This window comes from Lonchura striata, chromosome 1A, assembly GCF_050655825.1.
Source record: "Lonchura striata isolate lonStrDom1 chromosome 1A, ASM5065582v1, whole genome shotgun sequence".
In the NCBI taxonomy this organism is placed as follows: Eukaryota; Metazoa; Chordata; class Aves; order Passeriformes; family Estrildidae; genus Lonchura; species Lonchura striata.
The window spans coordinates 72,223,219-72,249,407 of NC_140741.1; the positions used below are offsets into that span (position 1 = coordinate 72,223,219).

A 26,189-nucleotide genomic window follows, 5' to 3' on the forward strand; every position below is an offset into this window, starting at 1 on the left:
ATAACAAACATCTTCAATCTTAAAACCACCTGGCACCAACCCCTTCTGCTGAGTTCTCAAGAGCAAAACCAGAACCTGGTAAAACATGTTTATGTCAATGAGCTCTTTGCAAACTTTCTCTTCTGTGTTCCCAGCAAACTGCCTTTTATTGTCATTTGTTTTGGGAAATGTTATGGGATGCATGATCTAGGAGCTTGCCTATAAACCAGTCCTATATCCACCCTTTTTAGTGAGAATTGGTATAGAACATGAATTGTATTAACTACCAGAAAGTTGTACCAATATGGGTTTAGAAAATACTTAAAGCTGTGATTTTCAGCTTGTTACCAAGCTTATTTTTGAAAGAATCAAGACAGTCCTGGACTGGGAGATTCTGTACAGCTGAAGATCAACTGCTAACAGGACAATTCACTGAATTCAGGTATGACCATCTGTTCTTTTGTGGCTATTTATTTATGGTCTTTTTGTCCACATCCAGCTCCCAGGAACCATCCCACAAATCCTTAGGTCTATGGAGTTTCCTCACTTTTGTTTAAATACCTCAGTAAAAGAGCGAGGAAAAAGAAGCACCTCTGTCAAAGACAAGAACAAATCAGTACTTTTCTCTTGCAGTCATCCTCTATGGAAAGTTTATTTTTGAAACAAATACCCATCTGCCTTTCTAATCTTTGACATATATTTGATCAGTTTCTGTTGTGCTTCATAAGGGCAGCTGCTCATGGACATTTACACAAGCAATTCCCTCATGTGTCTAAACCTGCCAAAAGTATTTTTTTAAATTGTGGTATACAGTATACAAGCTTTTTTTTTTTTTTTTTTTACTCTTGAGCAATAAGCAGCAAAATCAAAGAATCTCACACTAAGTTGTTTTGTTTTCTAATGACTCAAGCCTTTTTATGGATTCACTTCTGGAGTCATCACCAATGTGGCCAACAGCAAAATGAAAATAATTTGCCACAGACTGCTGCCTACCATAAACAGGATGAATAATTAGTTGGGGTGGCTTCAGTAATTAAATAAAATAGAAGGAAGAAAAAAAACTAAGGACGACATCTGAAGTTGTAAATGTAATTCATGCTAAAGGAAGAAAAAGCTGTGCTAAATCACCTCTAGAAATATAAACAAAAATGATAATTTACTTGGTTTGGTAAAAGGGATGTGTGTTCTTCACTTTTTTTTTTATGTAAAAGCTGCAATCCTGCAGCAAGGGAGAGGCTGGGGAACCTCCACCAAAGTGAAAGAGCATTTTGGATGGATACAGGACCACACATGGGGATTTGACAGCAGGATTTGGGCCAATATGTTACACTAAAAAAGAACAATTGGGAAAGGGATATGAATCATAGCTGAGACAGTATCTTCATTAAAATACATTCAGCATTTCAAAAGGCACCAAAAATCAGTCCTCCAGCTCTTATAATTTAAAAGACCACAGAACAGAGAAATGTGGGTATGTCAGTAAATACACTCACAAAGATTGATGAAAGCTGTAAAGATCACTGGAATTCCTTCAGCACACCTTGGAGAGGAGCAAGATCATTTTTCATTACTCTGCCTCCTCACTTAGGTGGTCTATTGATCATATCAAAAATGATTTCACCATTACATGCTCTTTTACAGCACAAGTTGGATTGACACCCAGAGCAGCAGTTCTGTCAACGCACAGTTAACACGGCCTCTCCCTGCTAAAATAATTGGGATGCCCATTAGCACAGCAATAAACACAGACTTTTACTGCTTGTGCCCTATTGTTTAATTTTCCCAAACGGTGGTTACCCCTTCTCCATTTTTCTCCCTCAAGTATCACTTTTTTTTTCCACCCCCTCCTCTTTAATTCCTCAATGAATTCTCCTCTGGAGCTTTCCCTTGAATAAGCAACGTCTCGCAGGGTAACCAACACCGCCCACAGCTGTGTCCCACAATGGCCCCATGCTGCTGCCACTCCGTCTGCCCAAGGCTTTGGTCACGGTGCCTTAACTGCTCCAAACACTGCCCTTATTCATCAAAACGTGCAGAAGGAGGGGCTTCCAGCAGGATTCCTTTACCTGTTTCCCCACCACAAAACAGTGCAATAAATGGAATGGGTCATGAGCTACTTGGCTGGTAATGCAAACCTAAGGCTTGACAAGTCAATAAAAAGCCAATCCTTCCCTCCCCAGCCACACGTAGGGAGCCAAGGCTGGAGGCAAACAATTTGGATATGCCTGTACAGGGAGTTTAATGAACTCCATCATTCAGCTTTTGTGGGCAAACACATGAAGACAATAACGTAAATTATCAAAGTCTGACTAGTGCACCACTAAATAGCACCCAAAGTTCAAAAGTTTCTTCACACCCTCTGATTTATCTGCATGAGAACAACTCTATTAAAAACTGAACCTCCTGAATATACACTAAGGATGATTCTGTAACCATCGGGTGCCTTCTTGGAAGCTGCATAGGGCAGGATTCTAGTTAACTCAAAATAGCAGCAAAGTCTTGGATATCTAGCTTTTTTCCCCATAACTCACATAGAGCTTGAACAGTTTTAAAAGAACATATATTCATGTTACAGCAGCAACTCAGTGAACTTTGGGGAGCACCAATACAGTCCTTGCCCAATTTCTTTCTTCAGCCAGGTCAATAAGAAGCATATGGATGTATTTGTTAAAACCTTCTTTTTTCTTCCATCCTTTCTTGGTGCCATGACCTTTTAAAGTCTGATTGTGTATGTGTGTCTGCAGTTTTCCCAAGAAAATTCAATCTCTGGAGAGTTTGCAACTCAACTCTTTTGTAAATTAAGCTAGTTGTAGATAGAAGATCCCTCATTAAGGCATCTCTTTTTGGTGGGCATACACTTGGTGGCACTCTGCATGCTACAGGTGAGATTGTGTATTTCTGTGGGATTTCAAAAAGTATGAGTGAAGAACTGATTTACTGCAACTTTGTGTGGCACTTAAAATAACAAATAGAACTGAAAGAGGGAAGGGTTAGATTGGATATTGGGAAAAAATTCTTCCCTGTGGGGGTTGTAGACGTTCTTAGATGGATAATCAAGAAACTTGGTGTAATAAACTAGGTTTGCCTATCCTCCTAGTCCCAAAAATATTCTTCTGGATCACTGATGTTACAAAGAGAGGTCACATCTATGATCACAGGATAATTTCTCTATCTTAACCCTTGGTTTTGAGATCCTCCACATAGGATGTCAATTGGTTCTGCTCATGGCTTTTGTCATGAGGGTACCGTGCAGCTGAATGAGCCTCCACACAAAAATAAGTTGGCCTTGGACTGATAATATCCTACCAAGTAATTAAAGATTTTTCGTGGGCTCAATTAAATATCTGGGTAACAAATTTTTCTTCACCACTTCATCCTTTTAGGATTTTATCTTACAATTCACAGGTTATTTAAGATACATTTTTATAGGCACACACACATACGTATTTGAGCATGTGTGTGATTTCTTTTTGGAGAAAGTCACGTATCTACTCACTTACAAAATATAGAAGGGGCAATTTCATTAGAGCAGCAGGTCAGGTTTACCAGTTAAACATTGTTAAAATGCCTGTCTTTCCCCTTCTTCCTGTCTGCTTTCCAGGTTCCCTGCTGATGGCAGAGTTATGATACAGGTCTGGAGTAGAAGTCTGAAATTTAAGGTAAATTTGGAGACCTGATTTCACAAAAAACATATATCCTGCTTCCAGGGCACAGAAACACTGAAACAGCAGTCAGTGAGTAGTACTGTGCTTTGTGGTCTGGCATTAGTGTCAGCAGCCATGTGTTTTTCCTTAAAAGCTGTATTTAAATGTAGAATAAATTTATCGGAAGTATCAAACATTACAGCATGTACTTTTGCTGAAGTTTATGTCAGCTGTAGTAGTAGCTGGAATGTCAACACCTTATCAATAGATATGATTTAAAAAAACTTATTTGTATGAAAAATGATAGTGCTTAGGAAAAATAACAAGACAAAAAGAAGCCATGATATAATTGAATAAAAGTATTAAACCCTACTCATCATTTGCAGTTCATTTAAAATTTAAAAGCCTGTGTTTTTTGTTTTGCTTGTTTTGTTTTGAAAAAAGATAGCATCAGTGGTTCCTTCCTATACTAACTCAGTTAGCAATCTACCTTGATAACACTGGAATGGAAAAAAAAAAAAGTGAAAAACCCTTCCAACATATCATTCAAATCATATCTAAAAAAGTGGTCATAAATATTTTAGAACCCAAGCAAACCAATAAGAGCAAGGCCCATTAAGGATAAGATCTTTTACAACAAATTAAATAAAACAATTTATTGAAGCCTGGACTTGAGATAAACTAGATTTACTAGCTGACCTTTTATTCATTTAAAGAACAAAATTAGCTCTAATTGCATTAGAATGGAATCCAGTAAATTTCTTCTAATGTGGCATCCATGCAAGTATTGCTGTAATTGTTTACAACTAAGATGGAAATGCTTTGATAATCATCTACTTTCTTCTTGTTTTACTGTGCAGTTAAAATACTTGCAAAAAAACTCTTAAGTAGGGCAGTTTTTCCAATATTGGTTTGTCCATCCTTCAGCAATAATACATTTTCATGTCTATTAACCCAATGTTGTTAATAGCCACTTCTTTTGAGCTGATGCATGTTGTAGGAACATCTGCACTCCAGACAAGCCTGAATGCAAGTATTACTTTGAATCTGGGATAAAATATGTACTTTTATTCACAAACACAAGAGAAAAGACTTTTCTGCTGTTGCTGTCACTCCTTTGTACACTGGTCCAAGCAGAGCAGTCAAGAAGTAAAATTATAAAATCACAGAATGATTTGGGTTGGAAGGGATCTTAAAGATCATCCAGTTCCAACCCCTGCCATGGGCAGGGACACCTCCCACTATCCCAGGTTGCTCCAAGCCCTTTCCAATCTGTGAAGGGATGGGGCAGCCACAGCTTCTATATGAAGCTCCCCCAAATAAATTAACTTCCAATTGAACAGGTACTTGAATACTTCCAAAAGCCTCCAAACAGCTCTTCTCTCTAACAGAGAAATTTAAATAACCAGTTTCTCCATCTAGTTTCTACTCATATCAAATTCTAGGAATCCCTAAAAATTTTCCTTGCACCTTTCCATGGAGAGTCATGATATCCTCAAACAATCCCATGCCAGTTAACTCCAGAGACAGGCTAATTGAAAAACAACATTTTTATATGATAATTGCCACATATTTAGAACCTCATTACCAACACAGAGGAAACATAACTTTAACTTTCCCTTACTGTAACACATTAAAAAGCATTTCTTTCTGCCTGTTATGAGATCCTCAGATGGGGGCCAAGGTGCCAGTAAAGATGCAAAAATTAATCTGGAATAAAAGTGAGTTTCCCAAAAGCCCATGAAACAAGATGTCAGACCCACTAAGGGCTGGCAGGGATGACAATGATGTACCCACATGATTTGTAGCAAACAGATGGAGCCTCTCAAAACAGAAGTCCCCTCTCAAAATGTTTGTGGGTATGAGAAACACTGAGGTGAGGTAAGGTTGGAAGATAACTGGTGCTTAAATATGGCTTTAGAACTTTAATTCAGAAGTTGAAAATATGACTTAATTTCCTCCATATAAACACTCTACAATCCTTTAAAAAGCAGAATTTCAAAGTATCCATGTCTCCTCAAGGAGGAAAATGGATCTGTGGGCTTTCAAGGGACAGCATGTCCAGCCATGCACATTCAAATCATTCTCAGCAGGACAGACAAGTATTCTGAGAGAGCTGGAACTTTGTACAGCAACCTGAGGCATAGAAATTTTAGATCACACTCAAATACTGCGAAAGAAAGAAAGCAAAAATGGTTAATAATTGGGGTGTGGGTGTCCCTTAGAAACCAAGGAATGAAGTCCCTTAGCAGCTTCAAACCAGTAAAAGCCAGGTTTACCTACTGGGGAGAAGTAGGACAGCAGAGAAAAAAAATAATCATCAAAATCTCATTTAACTTCAAGAGCAGAAAAATTAGTGATTAGGGGGTTTAGATCATAATGGCTCTATAGGAGAAACAACTGCATTAGCACTACTTAATGTGAGGAATGGAAATGAAAGATCTGTGTGGTGCTCATTTTTACCACTGGACATGAAAGTGTGCTTTGTGCCATGAAATCAACACGAAAAACCTGATTAAAATAAACCCTTCACATACAACACAGGACCAGCTTAAGAAGCCTGGTGACACATGGTTTCCCCAGCCTCTCCAGCCTCCTGTTTATGCTGGATGATCTCAGGATAGGGATCACCCTATTTATGCTCATCCAGTACAAAGTAACTATTATTTGTACAACAGCACCCAATAATTAGGGAGCTAATGAAGCAGCACTTGAAATGCGTTAGGTACGCTCATGAATAATCATCAACAGTTATAATAAAACAGATGTGTATAAAGGAATTCCAACTGTTATGTTTTAAAGCATAAAACAACTGTTAGCTGGGGAGTGTTGTGAAACTTAGCTGTAGGTTACACTCAGGATAAGCAACCATTACAGAAACCTCACTAAATGTCACTGGAGGCATCATACCAGCCTAGATGGAGTCCTGGAATCCATGCCTTAGAAAGACATGGAATGGGACACACAGGAGGATGGATGGAAGGTGATGGCTCTCACTTGGAGAATACACTTTGCTGCATAAATGTAATTTGCCACTAATTTTTAAGCTTTTCCCACTGAAAAGAAGAGCTCCCACAAGTGCCAGAGGATGGACTGTGGTGAGCATACACCTCACAGATGGATTTATTTGTACTTACATCTTGTCTTGGCCTGCGCCCACTCTTAAAGTCAGCCGAGGAATAACCGGTGATGGAGCTGGAACAACTGGTTCCACCTTTATCTGTACAGGGGAACACAATCATCAATCAAAGACTGCAAGCAGACTCCCAGAATATATTAATTACATGAAAGCATTGATGGAGTTAACCAGAGTATATCAACTTAACGAGACAAAACTACGACAGACCAATCACTGTTCTCTCACACTTCGTCCCATGGCATGGATGGGTCTCAGTCTGCAGGTAGCAGCTGAGCAATTCAAAAATAAATACTCTAAGCTAAAAAATCAACTTGAAATTTTGCTGCATTCGCACCTCCTGATACAATTTGTTAGCAAATCTTCCTGATTAAGTACTTTTCTAGACATGAAACTTCCCAGTTTGTTTCTAAACAATGACATGAAATGCTTTGATCTTAGTACTCAAACTTGTCAGGCACCCATTGGTGTTTGCATGTTTTTCTGAGATTTAAATTCAATTATTTCCTAGGTTCATCAAATAAATGCACCATGACTCTCTTGAATCAAAAGGAGAGACAAAGGAAGCAAATAAACTCCAAGCTGAATTCACCAACACTGAATACTTTATGAAAGTTCTTATCCACACAGGCATAACAGCCATTGCATTTTACTGCAATTAGGCTGAGGTTTTTAATGACTATTTCTCAAGTGGCCTGGGATTCCAATCTTGGTATCTGGTGGAGTTTGGACTAGTTTAGACTACTTGAATATGTCCTTGAACTTATGGAACCAGTATATGCCAAAATTACCAACTTCCATTGAGTTACTGGTTTGCAAAACCTGTACAGAACGACCACAGATGCTACAGCTGACACTAATGATTCTCCAGGCATTCATTACTCAACTTATAACCATATATGACAAGTATATATACATTATATATATAGAGAGAGATACATATGAAAAGAGAGATGGAGACTGATCTAATTTTGAGTATGTGTGTCACCATATTTAATAAAACAACCACTTGGCTTAATCTGCTCCAGGAACTTAAGAGACAAAACTAATATGCATACATTAAATGGAAATCTGATCAAATCTCCAATTCCATAAAGCTTTCACAGAAAAAGGGAGGGCAAGAAATCAATGCAAAGCACAGAATGTAGTGTGGGAGAGAGCAGGCCAGAGTGGGAGGGCTCAATGGGACTTATTTTGAGAAAGGTAATAACAAATCTTGTGCCACGCATTTTGGCAAGAGAATTGAAGCTGCTCTTCAGGAGATGTCTAGGCCAGAGAGAGAAAGAGAGCACCCTGAGTGGTGCTGCTGCTCTGACACAGTGAACTGTGCTTTGCCATACAGCAAAGATATGGATATGGATTAGCTGATTTCACAGGCTTCTCTGCACTCTTTGTTTATGTAGAACTATTTTTTGTTACATCACTCCTCTGGAGTGTTGCAAGAGCTTTTTTCCTCTGAAGCTTTTAATGCCTGCAACAATTTCACTGTCATCTTCCACAGGTGAGTCTTCTCTGTTTTCCCAGCATCTTAACCTGCAACATCACCCACTGCTTAGAGACTGAAACTGAACCCTGGTACTATGGCTCAGGACCATGGCTTTGCACAGCCTATCTTGCCTCTTTTCCTGCAGGTTTCTCCTCCTTCTTTAGTGCCTCCTTTGAATACAAAACGTCTCAGGACAGGTACTGCTGCTGCAGCTTCCAGCACACAGCACAGAGAGATGTCCACACCATTTATAAAGGTTCTTGGTCCATTCTAAACAATGGTGGTGTGGGCTCACGGGGCAGAAGAAAAGCACATAAACCACTTCTTTATGCTCAGATACCAACATCAGTCTGCTAGGAGAGGAAAACAGGGCTCCACCCAAATGCTAAATTTTATCCTTTGATACAAGAGGACAGGAAGCATCTTTCTACAATATGGGTTTGTGTGAAGGGTTTACATCATTAGACCAGGAGCATACACAGTTACATCCTGCAGAGCTGGGTCTTCCTCTACACTGATGACAGGATTTTGATACAGGAGCAAGGGCAGCTTACTTTGGGGCAGCTCTGGCAAGCCCTGCCCTGATGTAAGGATGGCTCCATTTCTCATGAAGCAGTTCCTCAACTACTTTAGTTTCCAGCTCAGCTTATTAAGGTTAGCTGAAACTGGGTCAGCAGCTGCTCCCTGAGCTGCTCAGTCACTCCTACAGCATGCCTGGTAATCTCTGGAGTACAAATGGGGTGTAACTTCTCCAGGTGTTTGCTTTTCATTTGGTGGAGCTCGCAAGGCAGTGCCCCAGATCTCCTTTTCTGGCTCTGTGGGCAGCAGCCAACACTACTGCAGGACATGGAGCTGCAGGCAAGCCGTGAGACAAAGCTTCTCCTCCTTGGTGCCACCACCAAGCACAAAGCCTTCAGCTTCTGTTTTCTGCCATTTATGCAGTGTTCAGTTTGTGCTCTGTATCTCTCAGCAGCCTGGGGCAAAACTCCAGGAAAAACTTGATAAAAAGCCTCAATCACCCAGCAGGATGGGATGCGCACAAAGGTAATAATTACAACAAGGCTCAAAAATGGGCATATTACAGCTGAGTCAGTTTTTGTTTAATACAGCAACTTTAGAAATGGGACTGTGATATTTTCTCCTGGCCATCAGGAGCTGAAACTGCAGCGAGCCCACAAACTCATCTCCCAGGTTGTGCTCACACCTCCGAGGCGGACGCGCTGTGCCAGATTAAATGTCCAGGCTGTAACTTGATCATTTGCTCTTGCAGCACAACTGCTGGCTAAATAAGTCATTGTGTGATCTAAAAGCTAAATTAAGGAAACATGTACTTTTAGGGGTTAAAACGAAAGAGCAGCATTCTGGAGTAATACTGGGAATTGGGGCCAGCAGAAGAGCATTTACAGTGGATTACTAAGCTTCCCAAATCACCAAAGAGGTAAAGTCCAGCAATATAAGACTCCTTTGTAGCTAACTAAAAATACATTGTCAGTGGATTTGTCCAGTTTTATGTATAAGCAATACTTCTTTCACCTGAACTAATACTAGTAGTCATATAAGCCCCTTATTGCCATGTGCTGCATTTTTTTTGCTAATCTTCAAGGATTTAGCTTCTTTGCCACATACCTCAGGGCACCAACTGATAAAGCTCTAACTCTCCATTTTTCCAGGACACCAGCAGTGCGGCCTTGCAAAAAATGAAAATCGCTCAAGAGATTTAAAGGGGAAATTTATTTTTAAAATCCTGACTTGCAGCAAAGAGGTGGATTTAAAAAAAGCTTATCTCTCAAGAATCAGTTTAAATTTTAATTCTATCTGGGGACTCTTTCATGCATTCTAGCTTTAAAGTTTATCTTTTGACAGGGACTTTTTGCCAAGGTAATGGGCAGTTTTGTCAGTTTAATTTGTCCAAGTTTTTCTTAGTGTTGAACTCCTCTTCCTAATATATACATATATATATATATGGTGAGTCTATACTGAAGTTTTACCAGTTTGTATTTGTTTATGTGTCTGTTTATCCCTCTAAAAGCAAACGACATAGACAACTGCAGAAGAAATGTAAAACTGAAAATATGGAAAACAAGCAACTCATTGCCTCTATTTTACATACACCCATACTTAACTTAAAAAAGAAATCTCAGCAGAAATTCTCAACAAAATACTGCCAAAACTACTCAGGCACAAGGGGCAGACAGATAAAATAGGGAATCTGTCTCAAATGCAGAATCTGTGTCTAAAACCAGACATGAAATTATCATGGACAACTGGGCCACCACCTTGTTGATCACCCACTCATCCACAGCAGACAAATGTTAGTTCTCCACATCACACAGATTCTGCATGGAAAAACCATTTGTAAACTTAAAAAAACATATCAACTTTTGAAATCAGCACTTTGTTGCAAGTCCAGCAGGTAACATAAGAGTAGCAACAAAAGGAGAGTGAGGAATGTCCCAAATCTGAGCTCATACAAACTGAGTATTACACTGAAAGCAGGATGTAAAGAGCATCTTGCTAAAACTGGAACTCACACAGTGCTTCCTAAGGCTAAGGATAGAGATTTAGGAACTCTTGAATCCAAGGTTATCACACAGGAAGACAATCTTCTTTCTTTTCTTCTTTCTTTTCAATATGAACAATTTAATGCGTATTATAAGGTGAGGTGACAAAAAAATTAGAGCAAATCCTGAATTAGGGGAGCTGCTTCTAATGGGATTTCAAATCTGATAACATGCAAATATGCTGGTTTCATTTCTTAAATATTAAATATATTCTCAAGATTAGGTGATATTGGAAAGAAGAAATTATCTTTGGCTGATGTAAATCAGTAAGAGTTACAGGAATGGAAGGAGCTCAAACCCCTTGAAAATTAGCTCTCCCCTTCTGTCTCTCAAGCATAAGACTTGAAATGAAAGGTGACATTTGAACACTGAGACCATAATTTGATAATAATTTTCTTACTTCAAACAAATTGGAGCAACAAGGGGGCAGATTTGCTAAGAGAAGACTCAGCAACTCTTCTGAGCATGCAAGATAACATTTCTTTGAAGGCAGTCTCCTTCTCATTTCTGTCCACCTGGGAATTTCCAGGCTTCTACAAACTTTGAAACAGCAGACTTTTAGAAACAAAATTTAAAGTTTATATGAAGGGTATAGGGCTGCTGTCCTTCTCGTAAAAACCTACAGAACAAACTTTCTGCATCACAACACTGTATCCCTTTGCTGTGTGTGTTGTTGTTGCATCTGAACCTCAGCTTTTTCAAGTGAAAAGAAGATTGACAAAAGCCAGGATGATCTCACATTTCAAATTCACAGAACTAGAATTCCACTGTTTTGCTTTCCAAAGATGTGGGACAATCTCTGAAGCTCTTGTTGGACACCTTCCTTGGAGGTGTTATTATTAAGAAACACCAAACCTGTACCCACACTTCTCCTCAAAGCTCTTAGACAATGCTCAGCAGCAAACACAGGAATCCATGTGGATTCTTCAAGCAAGTGTGCCATCTCAACTCATCCAACCAGCTTACCTTTTCATGTTTGTGTTTCTCCTTTTCTTTCTCTTTCTTTTCTCTTTCTTTCCTCTCCTTTTCCTTCTCCTTCTTTTCCTTTTCTTTGTCCTTCTCCCTTTCTTTCTTTTTCTTCTTCTCTTTTTTGTCCTTCTTCTTCTCTTTTGGTTTCTCTTTGTCCTCAAATAGTTTTTCAGGTAACATGGGAGACAAGGAAGGTAACATACTGGGAAGCCTCATGGCAGATGGTGTGCTGAACAAGGGCATAGACATTTCTTTGGGAGGTAACACAAGAGGTGCTGATGGCACCTTTATCTTATCTTCCTTACTCTTATCTTTGAGTTTCTCTTTGTCTTTTTTATCCTTGTCCTTTTTGCCTTTCTCCTTCTCTTTCTTTTTATCTTTATGTTTTTCTCTCTCTTTTTTGGTATTGCCATCTTTCAACTTTACTTTTGTGTCAGCATCTTCAAAGTCCTTTAGTTTGAATTTATATGGATCAGGATCATCCTCTTTAAGTAATTCCTTCCACTGAAACTTTGCTTCCTTGTTTCCTTCCTTGTCTTTATCTTTCTCCTTGTTCTTTTCCTTGTCCTTATTTTTCTCCTTGTTCTTCTCTTTATCTTTTTCTTTTTGCTTTTCTTTCTTCTTCATTTTAGTTTTCAGCTCTTTTTTCAATTTCTTTTTCACTTCTGTCGATGAAGCCAACTTGGTTTTCTCCTCATAGACTTTGAGAAGAGGCTCTGGAGTTGGAGGTGAAGCAGAAGGAGAGGAGAAATAAGTGAAGTTGGTAGGTGGATTAGAAGGTGTCCCCATGTTTGCCTTCCGAATGACCTCATCAATTGAGTCATCCATTGTCCATGAAATGTCTGAACTTGAAGTCCCACCTGAGGCAGGTATTGGAGTTGCTCCCGTCTTATTTGCATTACTGGCAGGAACAGAAGGTTTAGGAGTTGTAGACTCTGGAATAGAAAGTCTTTTAGGACTGGTAAAAATTTCCCCTTCTGATTCGGACCCAGAGGAAAACTCGAAGGGATCCGGCTCTCGCTCTGCACACGCACGAGCAATCACAGCATCGATTGAATCATCAATGGTCTTGTCCATGACTGGGACTTTCTTCACCTGATTGTCCATAACTGGCTTGGGGGCAGGCTCAGGTGGTGTCTGTCCCTGTTTCACTTGGATATTTTCCTTTCCTATCTTCTCACTCAATGCAGCCAGAGGGGTTCTACTCGGTGTTTCAGGCTTCACAGGTGGTTGCGGAACATGAGCAGGAACCTTTGGACTTTTGGGACTTTTTGGGCTCTTGGCGCGTCCTGGTGACTTTTTTTCTTTGGATCCAGTTTTTGGTGAACGAATGGGACTCCCAGCTACCACTGGTGAAGGTGTAGTTTTCGGTGATTTTGTCTTTTGTCCTGGAGAACTTGTTGTTTTTGACTTTGTTTTGGGTACGAATGGTTTTGCCTCTAAAGTTTTGGGGGTCGGCACTTGGGGTTTTGCAATGGGAGCCAACATCGGTGGCTCTGGCGAAGGGGGGGCTAAGTCTGTACTGTCCTGAACATGAACTGGAGAAAGCATTGGTGGTACTTTTTGTGTATTTATTGAGCTAAGAGGCTCACGTGTTTCTACAGTTCCATCCAAGGTGTCGCCTTTGGAGACAGACAGTTTTGGCCTTTTCACAGGTGGGAACTCCTCAGCTTCAGGACTTTCTAATGGTCTCTTGCTCAAGTAGTTCTCATCATTAATTGCCTCATCCTCTTCCATATCTCCTTCTTCTTCCAGTGGGACCTGCATGGCCTCTGCAGATGTACCTCCATCGGTAGGAACCTGCTCCTCTTCCTCTTCTGCAACAGAGAATATTTAGAAAAGCATTAGGATAACTGAAATGTGTTTTACAGAAACAAACAAGCACCAGAGCAAATATTCATGTGCAGCTCAGCCCAGAAGAGACAACTGGCCACCTAAGAGCTCCTTGGAGGAACATGTGGCAGCTCCTGTGTCACATCAGCCACCACTGGAACTGGCAGGTGCCCTCACTGCAGGGCTCACTGCTCTGAACCTATGAGCAAAGCAGAGGAGGGTAGAGCTTATCAATGGCAGAGCTTGCAGAGCAGGCCCAAAGTGTCAGTTCTACCCAAAACCAGCCTAATAACTCCTTCATTCATTTTTAAATTAAGGGAAAGAGGTTGAAGTATTTTTTGCTGTAATACAGCGTCAAAGCAAAGTGCCAAAGTAAAATTAACCAGAACTGTCTTTCTTGCTTATATATCACACGAGTTTGACTGCAGATTAACTACTAGGAAAACATCTTCCTAAACCTAGTTTATTCTTCCTGAAGCAGCACAGTCTGAAGGTTAAAGCAGAGGACTTAAGCCCTATCAACCTGCCAGGTTCTGTCTCTGATACCATCTTAAGAGCTGCTGCAGGTGGACATTATCTGTTATGACTTTATGGGAACGCCCCAGCATCGTGTGTGTGTGTGTGTGTGTGTGTGTGTGTTGGTTCAGTTCAGGAACATGCCTTTGAAATGCATTTTCCCATTATCTCCCTTACTGTTGTTTTGTTTGCATCGTGGGACAATCCTGGAGTGCATATGCCAACTTCCTGCAGCAGTGAAACCAAAATGAAGGAGGAATTCACCTAGCACACTTCAGAGTAAGTGGGCACTTGGGCTTTGAGATCAAAAAACAGCTTTTGAAAACAAGATAAACCTGAAATCTACACAGTGTAGACATCAGAAATCAACTATTCCAAACCAATGTGCATATCACCTGTGTGATTGTTCTGGTTTTTTTTTGTTTAATATCAATTATTTTTTTTCCCTACACCATCTTCAGACCCACATATGACATTATGGTGCAGAGCAAGGAGAAAATCCACTTGAGATCTCCCAACAAATCCATAGTAGATGTAAAAAGAGAACCTCTGATCTCCACAACCACGGCCAAGCACTTTATCCTTTTTGATACACTTCCTCACTTTCAAAATGGAATTATCCAAGCAGGAAAAAGGATTCTTAGTCCTTAATAAGAATGTCTACACAGGCATTAACCTGACACATTTGTATTTGGAGTAATTACATCATTACACCTCTGCTGGTTAACATTCCTATACAGACAATCTCATTTCACTTTACCCCAAGATTCTGTTTACCCTCCTGCAAAAACTCATGGCATTTTGTCTAACAGGGTTTCTAAGGAAAGCTGTCCAGTGCCCTGAGATTCTCATATGAAATATGTAGTAAAAAACATTTATGAGGACAGTGGCTAAAACCCAACTTCCTAATGAGCAAGTGGCTTTAATGAAGAAAGCACCAAGAAACTTGAAACTTTCCACTAAATGCTATTTAAAATTCAGTAAGACAGCATCTTTCTGAAACATCTCTTTTTAAGGAGTTTATTTTCAGGTTTTCTGCGCTGGTGTTTCTCTGCTGTAATGTGTCAATGCTCTGATTTAGGAGAGTTGAGTCAAGAGCCCTGGGCTGCAGCACAAATCTTGCCAGCATCACAAATTAAGTAAAATGAGCTAGCAAGTCTGGCTTTTGCCAGGGCCCAGAGGATTTACAGCAGCCAGCCCAGAGAGGAGACTTTGCCTGAGGATAAAGTCTTAGCCTTCCGTGAAAAACAGAAATGTTAGGGAGTTAGGTTTTGCCTGGCTGGGCACTGACATTAAATTTTTTAAACTGCAAAGTTAGAGTATAACTGAGAAATCACTGTGGACTGAAACTGCACCTGCTATGGGGGAAAAAAATCTGCTTCCCCATCATGGAAGTAATTTCAATCTCTGTTTAAGCTGCTGCAAAAATCAGCTGCCTTCACCCACTCAGAAGGTTTTGGGGATGAAGAATCAGCGTTCATCAGACGTCACACAGCACTGGTTGCTACTGAGCAATTCCCTCCCAACTCCATTCCACCTACTTCAGCACTAAGAGTTTGTTTTCATTTAAAAGTAGGAGATAAAATTTAAAACAAACATCATACTTTAAAATTGAGATTTAAAGAAATCTTCTGCCTCAGCCACAAGATGAAAAGTTTAGCCAAATTAAAATATTAGGAAAGACACGGTTTGATGATATAGACTTTAGAATAGAATAGGAATATTATAAAAGAGATAGGAATATTAACCACTTTAATACAATAAACATGGAGATAAAAATAGAAAATAAACTACTGCAACAGTAAAAAATTTACATTTACTAGAAAAATCAGAACATGTACTTGCTAAGGATTTCTGCCCAGTGTCCATTTAAGCAGCTCCCCTCTTACACTGTATCTCACAGAAGGGCACGGCAATATTTCATATTTTTATAACTCCTTCCCATCCCAAGGTGCTTCTCATGTTTTACCTACTCAGGATTGCAGAATACCAGCAGCTGCTGGATCAAAGGCAAAAAAACAATTTCAGAGGAGCTTTGGAGAACAGGGACTGGAGTTCTGTACAATAAAAAAAAGCAATGCTTATTTTTTTTTTAATAAGGCCAAGTAAAGTTTGCAGCGGGTCCATGAAGTTTCTGTGATCTTGTGTGGAGGTGCCAGGGAAGGGCAGAAAGGTTAAAGTGCAGTTTGTAGAGGTGAGACAAGAAATCGGGGTGTCTTGGCTCCAGCTTTCATGCACATTCCTGCAAGCCACAAAGACAACTTAGTAAGGAAGCAGAAGCATTACCATCCCTTTTATATGGACTTGGATTCCCCAAAACATCTGGAAAAAATTGCCTGGGTCAGTCCTGAACAATCCAGGGACTAAGGAAGTTCATGAGCACTTAACTACTGACACACATTCACCACTTTTCAGACATGCTCAGATGACAATCTGGAATCCTATCGTGGTCAAATGAAATCCAAATTTCACTTGGAACAAGGCCACAGTCTGATCCTCAGCAAGGACTGGTTTTCAGCCAGGCAGCGCTTTCAAACCTGAGCCACCACAGCTGTGGCAGAAAACAATGAAGCTTTTTTTTTTTATTTTTTTTTTGGTGGTGGGGTGGGTTAGTTAATTAGAGAAATTTCTATCTTGAGTTCAAGACCTACAGCTATTTTTCCTCCCAAAGGATTCACACCAGATCAGGAACTAAATATGGGAAAACATCAGCTTTTATGTGTTTGCTGCCTGACTTGGTGATGAGCATTTACAACCACGTGGCCACTTCCTCACCTTTGTCCATCTCATTTGCCACCCGGCACTTCTGGACATGCCATCCTTTGTGCACAAGATTGCTTTTTAACTCTCTTTACTGCCATTTCTCCCCATCTCCAGCCACCTTATTAATGATCCAGCCTGAGTTAGCATCTATAGGTCAAATGGATATCACCTCAACCATCTGCCCTCATAACTCTCCCCTGTAATGAAAGGAGACTGGAGCTGTTTGGGAGGTTTCTCAAGATAACAGATACATTTTTTTTTGGTCGTTAGAGAAGTCAGTGCTGGATCAATATTAATGCTCACATTACTAAAGCTATAGAGAGCAATTGTTTATTATGTCAGCAGGCCCCCTGTGCAGAGCCTGGGTTACAGGAGGGATGAGTTCTGCCACTGCAGCACTGAATTTGTCCATCACTGAAATAAAACAAGCTGTGAGCTGTCAGCATGCTGCCTATGAGAAATCTTGTTAGAAAAGCAGTGTTTCTTACTTGAGAATATTAGGCTGTGCCAGGGAAGTGGTGGAATCACCGTCCCTGGAATTGTTAAAAAAAAAAAAGTGGATGTGTCACTTGGGGACACGGATTTAGCAGTGTTGGGTAAATGGACTTGATCTCAGAGGGCTTTTCCAACCTAAATGATTAAATGGGTAACAAAATCACCTGTGTCTGTGTCAGAAGGCAAATTGACTTTTATGAAAGGATGATTTCAAAGTTAGGGGGAAAAGGAAATCACTCCCCTCTTGACATGGGTCTGCAGGGTGATTTGGGGCAGGTCACTCCACATCCTGCTGCCTTCCCATCTGACAAATGATCATAATTCCATCTCACAGAAGTGCTGTAAAAACTGAACTTGATAAATATGCAGCATCTGGACAGAAAGCATCAGAATCCCAAATACAAACCATGGGGATCTGTCACCACTTCAAATGCTGGAAAATTTTTTAAGCTGAATGGTTCATGCAAGAAACTGAAACTCCTGTACCTTTTTTAAGGAAAAAACACTAAAGAAGCTCAAACTCTATTTCTTGGTACATCATGTTCCTGTAGCACAGCAGGGAACCCAGACCAAAGGGTTATTTAATATATACCTTCTTAATTTAGCCACAGCTCAGTTTCAGGACAGCAATACTCAACACTTCAGTAATGAATTTCCATGTTTATGAAAACTGAGGGACTATTTGTCCCTAAAACTGACACAAGGGTACAAGGGAACAGAAATTCTGCAGAAAAAGAAATGCAATCACATGTACCACATTATCTTGCTCACCTGGCTGCCTTGTCAGAGGATGTAGCACAACGGGTCAGATAAAACTGAAGGCAAGAAAAACAGATGCAAAACTCATCTGATGAGTAAAAATGCATCTATGTATGGGGATTCTTCAAGCAAGAAAACCTACCATATATAAACATGTCTATAAAATTAAAATTGTCATCATCTTGGTTGTCACCAGACTTTTTATTTGGTAGCTTCAGTGAGAAAACACAAGCATTGTTGGCTAGATGGGTGTCCAAAGAACATGGCATAGACTGGGACAGACAAAATCTTTGCTCAGCTTCTGACCCTGCCAAAAACTTGCCCTGTCTGTTGGCTGGCATTTAATTTAAGTAAAGTTCCATTCTCTCTTCTGAGAACTGGATTAACATTTCACTCTGTCACAGGGTGGTGACAGGATAAAACCATCTGGGTAAGACATGCAGATTTAAGAATAAACAAATATTTCTTATGTACAAGATGAAGCAGAGTCAGACATGCTGGCCTAAAGCTGGACACCACTTGCTGAAGAAAGAGTAACTTGATTTTAGCAGCAGCAGCTCTTACTTCCAATGCTACATCTAATGTAATAATTGCACAAAGCTTTGGGAGGTAACAGTTCCTGAGGAAGCCAACTCTTGTTATTATAATAATGTAAGATTTAGGCATTTGGCATTTGATATTAACTGCAGTATGGCAGATAAACAGGATCAGCTATCAGAGCAAACCCATTAAGGATACAATTCTCAAAAAGCAGATGTTTCCATCCAACTCACACATGCCTATTTTCAACTATTAAATTTCATCCATAATACTTTTATTTTTAAACAGAACTTGAACATTTTATTTTCTAAGAGAATGCAAAATGACCAAGTAAGATCAGTAGATCACAGAATTCTTTCACACATAGTTCTGTTCACATCAGCCTCTCTACTCCTCTTCACTGCATGGTACCAAGTAGCTGAGAATGGAAGTTAGAAGCATTAGGGTTTTTAAGGAAAATTAGGATTTGGGAAAGGAAGTGATCTGGCAGTGCCTGCTCTGAAATCTTCAATCCATCTTCATTTCCAAGCATATTTGCCTTAGGACCACATGGATAGTAAGGCTGGTGGCTTTATACTCAGCCAGCTCAGCCTCTCAAATGTAAGGAAGGAAGGGATTGTTCCCAGCCGACATATGAAACATTTTAGTGAGAAAAAGATAGGAAAAAACTTCCTGCAGACTTCCAGAATAATTTTCCTATTGTCTAGCTAAAGCATGAGATGAAGCCAAAGATAAGTTTTTGGAAATTTTAAGTCATTAAGTCAAGAGCTTACATCCCTATCATATCCTAATAAGCAGGAGCTTTTGATTTCTGTTAAAATTGAAGTCTTTTTCTTGTGCCATGATATATTTTATCTCTTTAACTTGTAATAACAATGGCCTTTTCCCAAAACAAACAGAAAGTGTGCTTGTAGTCCATAAAGGAAATTAATGGAAGAGGGACAAAATTCAATCCTGATATCCTACAGGCCAATATCCTGATACCTTAATGCAAAATGAACACACTGAGATACCTGTGACACATGTGGGGCTTAAAATACTGGATTTCATATAGATACTCATGTGTATGTTACACATATATATATTTATAATTGTAAATATAATTTATCTCCTGTATGAACACAACTAATCACTGATGTGACCTCTTTACCAAACAGACAATAAAACAAGAGATTTTTCCATTACTTTATAAAGATCAACCAACCTATTACCAAACCCTGACATTTTCCAGTTGATACTTCCTATGGGAAGAGAGCTGGGAAGAGAGCACCACCAATGTGCTCATCTTCCTTGTGTCTCAGATTTTAACACTGACATTGTCAGCAAGCTCATTGCAGTGCCCTCTCAGGATGTTACCAAAAGCAAAAACCACCAATACATAAAAAAAAAAAAAAGAAAAAGAAAAAGAAAGAGCTTTCAGGTATGGCAAATGATTTTGCATAAATAACTAAAACACTGTAAAGGAGAAAGGTGCTTGAAAGTTAAACATCTCAACTTGGTAATCACACTGGAAAATGCTGCCCCAAATGGCTGGGTGGTGCCTTCAGTCCTTACTATTAGCCAGCACTGAATTTCGAGGTGTTCAGCAGGACTGAGACTTGGTGTATACATTTATCAATCCCTCCAGAAGCCTTTATTAACCTGCCCAAGAAGCTACAAAAGGTCAGCAAAACACCCCTCCATCCCTAATGACATAATACATCCAACCATCTGGAAACATGTATGATAGTAATAATCAGGTTCTGGCCTCAAAAGTTTCCAGATTGATTCAGTTACCTCTCCATCCTCCCCATCTTGGTATGAAATCCTACCAAAAAAATCATACCAAATTGGAGATGAATTCTTGAGCACCAGTACGAGAAGAAAGTATTGATAATTTTCCAGAAACAAACCATAACTCCTAAACCTGCAGTTCTACATTTAAATGGAAACTGTCCCGTCCTTTCTTTTGTCCTGGTTCAAACATTTGTGCAGGAGAATGAGGAACTAATCAAGGCTAAAATAAGGAAGATTATATGTTAGTTTGGGCTAGAAGTGACCTAATGGGATAACTCAAATGGAAATATATCTGAGGGTGGAAGGAAAAAACCCAAACAAAGATTAAGTATTTTTATGTCCAGCTGGCAAAGCAAAAAACCCACCTCAGGATCACACAGGCATAAGGGAGTGGAAAAAACCGGGGGAGTTGTGAGGAGCATCACTCTGGGCATCAGATCTTAGCTTAGGATATAATGTGAGATTTCGGCTTCCAATGCAGTTTTAGGGTACCAGATGCAATGAGTACAACACTCCTAAGTAGTTACTAGTGGCTGCCCTCATTCAAATACTTTTTTAAAATATGGAATTTTTTGAAGCCAAATTACACAGGATTCTTAAAATGACACAGCTAGTTCCCTGCTGAAGACAGAAAAACAGAGTTGGCAGATTGTTATCTGCTACACCCGCAATCTCTGTCTGACCTGACAAAATATTAGTCCAGAATTTGTGCTGCTACAGCAAGCAAAAACATGTTTCTGTCTAAATACAACAATGGAGACTTTATTTTTGCTTTGACTTTTAAGCAGCGGCCCAACATTTTTTGTAGCTCATGCACAGACACACGAACACACAGCAGTGCTGGGCTAATGGGTCTGGAGAGCAGAAACAACCCCAGAAGCATCTTTAGGAAGTGCTGGAATGAGAAATGTGTGAGATCCAGCCAGCTCCCTGTCAGCAGGGCAGCCTTGGCTCAGTCACTTTGGTGTTGCTCTGAATTACTTGGGATTGAATCTCTCCCCTGAACTCAGCAGAGTGTAATGTGAAAACCACTGCAGCTAGACCAAAACATAGAGCCAGGGACAGAAAACCTCTGCAACAAAATTTGGCTTTGTCTCCATGCTTTTTATTTCACTTTTTACTCCCTCTGGGATGCATGATCCTTAACAGCACCAAGAACTTGTCCCAGAGTATGTGTGCAGGCGCAGTGGTTTTCTCTTTAAAGGAACATTTTGACTTCTAAAAAATAAAATTATTAGCAAAGACAAGGTAATTAGGCAATGACAATTCACAGAGTACAACCAATCAATAACAGAGTACATTAGCAAGACTGACAGAGGTGTGAAGCTGGTACATTATAAATGGCTCTATACTGACCTGTAAAAATGCAGCGTTTCCCTAACATTCGGCACAACAAAAAAACTAAAATGCTATATAAGCAAGCCAACCTGAAATGACACCTAGTATTATAAATGGCCTAATCTATATGTTAATACTGTTGTATCACATAACTGCAGCAAGACTAAGATAACAATATGACTTTGGGGTTTCTATGGCTACATCCTGGGCTAACGTGCCTGAAAGGGCTTGCTGCTGACACCACACAAGCTTTCTGAGTGCTTCTCTTTGGTTATTTATGATATGATTTATGATAACGACAACATCTCCTATTTTCTCCCCTCGTCAGATACAATAAATTGCCATCGTTAATCACCCTTCTTGCTTCAGCTATGATTACAATAGTATAATAGGGCCTAGCTATGGTAATACTGTGCATTAAGGTGTTTTTTCCCCCCCTTTAAAGAAATATGCACAAGTAGATCTTTGTAGCCGATGTCAGTACCTGTAGGATTTTAATAATCTTCCCAGGAGTATTCCTGGATGAGAATTTCTGTTAGAACCGAGATTCAGCACCACTGATCTCTTGCACAGATCAAATTTACCATCTAAAGAATCAAAATAATTGTATTATCTGCATCTAATAATTCTCAGATATAATAAGAGGGGTTTATATGTATTTTTTCTTGAGAAAAGGAAAGCAGACCATCAGTCTTTTTACTTTGCACCTCTGTATCTAATCTTCCTGGCTGAGCTTTCCAAACCAGATTTTCAAGTATCGCAAATCTTACTAAAAACAAAAACACTGAACCTATATAAACATCTGGAAGGATTTTTACAGTGCTTTCCCTTTTCTATAATATGGTCTTGCATAAGAAAACATACTGTTCTACCTTCAATAAAATCCTAGGTTGAAAATCTGTAGGCTTTTACAAATATTTTAGGAAGCGACTATTTGTACCTCCTGGCAAACGAACAGACTAGGTATTTATTGCACTGGGGTATCTGTACTTCTTCCATATTAATAATTTTTACCTGGCATTGCAGAATTTTAGTACTTCATGGATTTGCAATGTGCGTGTATATTTGAGTACTTGGATTTGGCAGTGGGAAAATACTGTGATTATTTAATGTCTTATTTTGCAACTGAGTTAAAGAACTCCAGAAACGAGAAGGTCTAACCATCCCATAGACATCACATATTTCTTTCATTATATTACTTCAGATCCCACTTTTTACTCCCCAGAAGTTCAAAATTTAACCCCAAAGAGTTTGGGTTTTTTTGTGTAATGCACCTGTGGAGCAGAAATATGGTTTAAGGCCCTTAGAATTGAAGAGTCACATTTCTCATCCTCAGGAGTTCCAGTGACAGCAAGTAAGAGGCAGACATGATGGCATGATGGGCTATTTTAGATTGTACTAACAAGCATATTTGTGCTTATATTGCTGCCAAAAATAGCTCAGGTGTCCTTCAGCCCAGAGTGACTCGTTACTGGTTTTGTGGCCATGGCAGAGGAGATGGGAGGGGAGATTGTATCAATTCTGATCAACATGGGGAAAATGTCTTGCATGGAAGAAATGGCAACATGAAGACAGTGGTCTCCTATTAAATCATGAGCTCATCTCCAAATTCACAGGATAAACACAGACACTGTCAGGTGGGGCACAAAATCCACATGGAGAGAGAATTCCTCTGGCAGACAAGGTGTGTGTGATCAGCTACAATTACCTGTGTCTGCCTTTGACTCCTTTATTTCCTCAAAAGTAGACCTGGGCTATTTTGGGTCTTAATCTCTTATATTCTTATTCACACGAGGGAGCTTCTGCAAAAATGCATTCCCAGAAGGAAGTCCTGGCTCAAGTCAGCTTAAAGACCATCATCACTCTGGCTATGCAGGACAAAGATGCAATTTTGCTGTCATAAAAAAGGCTCTGAGTGTTTAAATCACCTTCAAGTAACTTTTTAGTTCAACAACTCATTTGGCCATTAATTGCCTTTCCTCTCTTCCTCCTCTTGTGCATCACTTGCATTGCAAGGGCATGTTTGAATCCCAGTGATAAGCTGCTCAGGGCAAGAACTGTATCTGTGTTTTCCAAAGTGCTTTGCTTACTTCTGGCACTATAAGAAAAACAAACAGAGCACGTATTTAAGAGACTCCTCCATCCATCTTTGTTCTTCATTGGGTAAGAAAGTGAAATTCAGTATTTTCTCAACAATTCAAAAATATTTTCTAAAAAATAGAAAGATTGGGATAGAGAGAAATTTATTTTCAACAGATTAATTGAGAGTATAGGAAAAGCTAACCAGGGCCTGTGCTCTAGAATAAATTGGAAAAGCTCTGTCTATTCTGTTAGGTGAAATCCTAATATGTGGTATTGATCCATAGTGGCACAAATTACAAGAAGTCACAGAAATTTAATTAAAAATAAATAAAAAAGCTCTGCAATTGACTGGAAAACTCTAACTAATGTAAATGAAATTACTTAAGAGTAAAAAAAAAGGCACATGTTCACCCTCTCCCTTAATAAATGAGTACACACCATGCCCCAAAGTGCTTACCAAACGTTCCAGCTGTTGGGAATATTTCAGATGCTGGGATCCCATTTCTTTAATGATACCAGCAGCAATCATGACTGCTTTTACTCTGCAGAGTAATGAGTTTATATTCACAACCACTGACTCAGAAACACAACTGCAATTACAGCTTCCAACTCTGTCTAAACAACATCCAAAGCCTTCAGGAAGATGCACCGACCACTTACCATGGGACTTCAGTGCTCTGAACTGGCACTGGCGTGTCCTGGTACATCTGTGAACCCCCCATTCCTATGCTGGGATGAATTCTGAGACACAATATGAATCCCATAACAAATACAATCTTCTTGATCTAGCAGAGAAGGAAATCACTGATGATAAGGTTTTAATAAAGCCTGACAAGCCTCAAAATTAAATTTGCTGGGAAGGGTTCACCCCCGAAACAGATACTTTCAAGCGGTCTTCACGAAAGAAGCTACGGAGACTTAAAGAGAGGAAAATGTTTACTTTAAGAGTTTTTTTTTCTTACAGCTACAAATCCAATTAGTGACTCTCTTTGTCTTCCAGCCTCTCTGCTTTATTCTGTATGGGAGCACATGTGTGTCCAGGCTCTCCCTGCAAAAGGTGCCCATAGGCAGAGAGAAAACTAATCAGGGCAGTGTGATCACCTACCCAGCAGCACTTCCCTGGCGACACTCCACAGCCATCTGAAACCTGACCGGGCGGCCCGACGCCACCGGGGTTCGAACTGCTGCTGTCAGCTCCGCTGGGGAAGAAGTGCTCTGAGAGCATGGGGTGACTGTGCTGAGCAATAATTCTGTGGCAGCTTCCCACTCCGGCAAGGAGCCCGATTCAGGAGGCCGTAGGAAAATTTAAACCACATCCAATTAAAAACCTCTGCTTTTTTTTCCGGTGACCTTATAATTTTTCAGGGACAGCTGCTAAAATCTATTGCTTCTTCCCGTCGGACATCATGGATCACAGCAACATCTTCAAATAAATCTCACTTTCAAGGGAGCTCAGAGGCTGAAAACACAGCACGGGGGTCAGTTAGATGTTCTCACCATACAGGAGCTTTTTGGGGAGACAACTGGAAAGATCTCATGGGCTTTTACAAGACAACAGCCACAAAACAATCTTGTGCTTCTGAGGTTGCAGCAAGACTTTGTAGGACAATTAAGCTAGGCAAAAAGCAGTGTAAAACATCAGAGCAAAAAATAAAAGGGAGATTCAGAGATACCATGGTCCCACATTTGTAGAAGTAGAGCTGGGCACGGATGTGAAATGATTGTGATACACTTCTCGTGGTGTCACTTGCAAAGGACACACAGTAAGAGAGGAGACTCTTTTACAAGAGAATGTAGTGATAGAACAAGGGGGAAAGACTTCAAACTGACAGAGAGGAGGTTTGTATTGGATATGGGGTAGAAAATGCTTACTGTGAGGGTGGGGTGCCCAGAGAAGCTGTGGCTGTCCCATCCCTGGAAGTGTTCAAGGCCAGGCTGGATGGGGCTTAGAGAAACCTGAAATAATGGAAGATGTCCCTGTCCATGGCAGGGGAGCGGCACAAGATGAGCTTCAGGATCCCTTCCAACACAAATAATTTTCTGAGTCTGTGACTTTTGTGGAAGCATTAAGCAAGTTTTAGAATATCACCTCTGTTTAGAAACATTCCAACCCATTTTTTAAAATAAAAACTCACAGTTTTGACAAGAACCTCAAGGCCCACATTGTGTAATGCTGCACTTCAGATTCAACTCCCTCTTTATGCTGCAGCCTTCATTTGAATGCAAGGGCTGCCCCTATGCTCCCAATGACCTTGGCAAAACTCTTAAAAAAAAAACAAAAACAAAACAGAAAAAAAACACACTAAAAAACC

The 26,189-nt window shown here is 39.9% G+C and overlaps 1 protein-coding gene across 1 annotated transcript in view; it reads right to left on the minus strand.

Annotated features, from left to right (window-relative positions):
* TAF3 (TATA-box binding protein associated factor 3) overlaps positions 1 to 26,189 on the minus strand; it is a 113,153-nt gene that overhangs the window by 13,367 nt on the left and 73,597 nt on the right. Inside the window, exons 3-4 of the mRNA XM_021530948.3 lie at positions 11,773 to 13,592; positions 6,761 to 6,843 (exon numbers count right to left, since the gene is read on the minus strand). Coding sequence (XP_021386623.1) covers positions 6,761 to 6,843; positions 11,773 to 13,592 — 1,903 coding nt within the window. The remainder of the gene's footprint in view (positions 1 to 6,760; positions 6,844 to 11,772; positions 13,593 to 26,189) is intronic.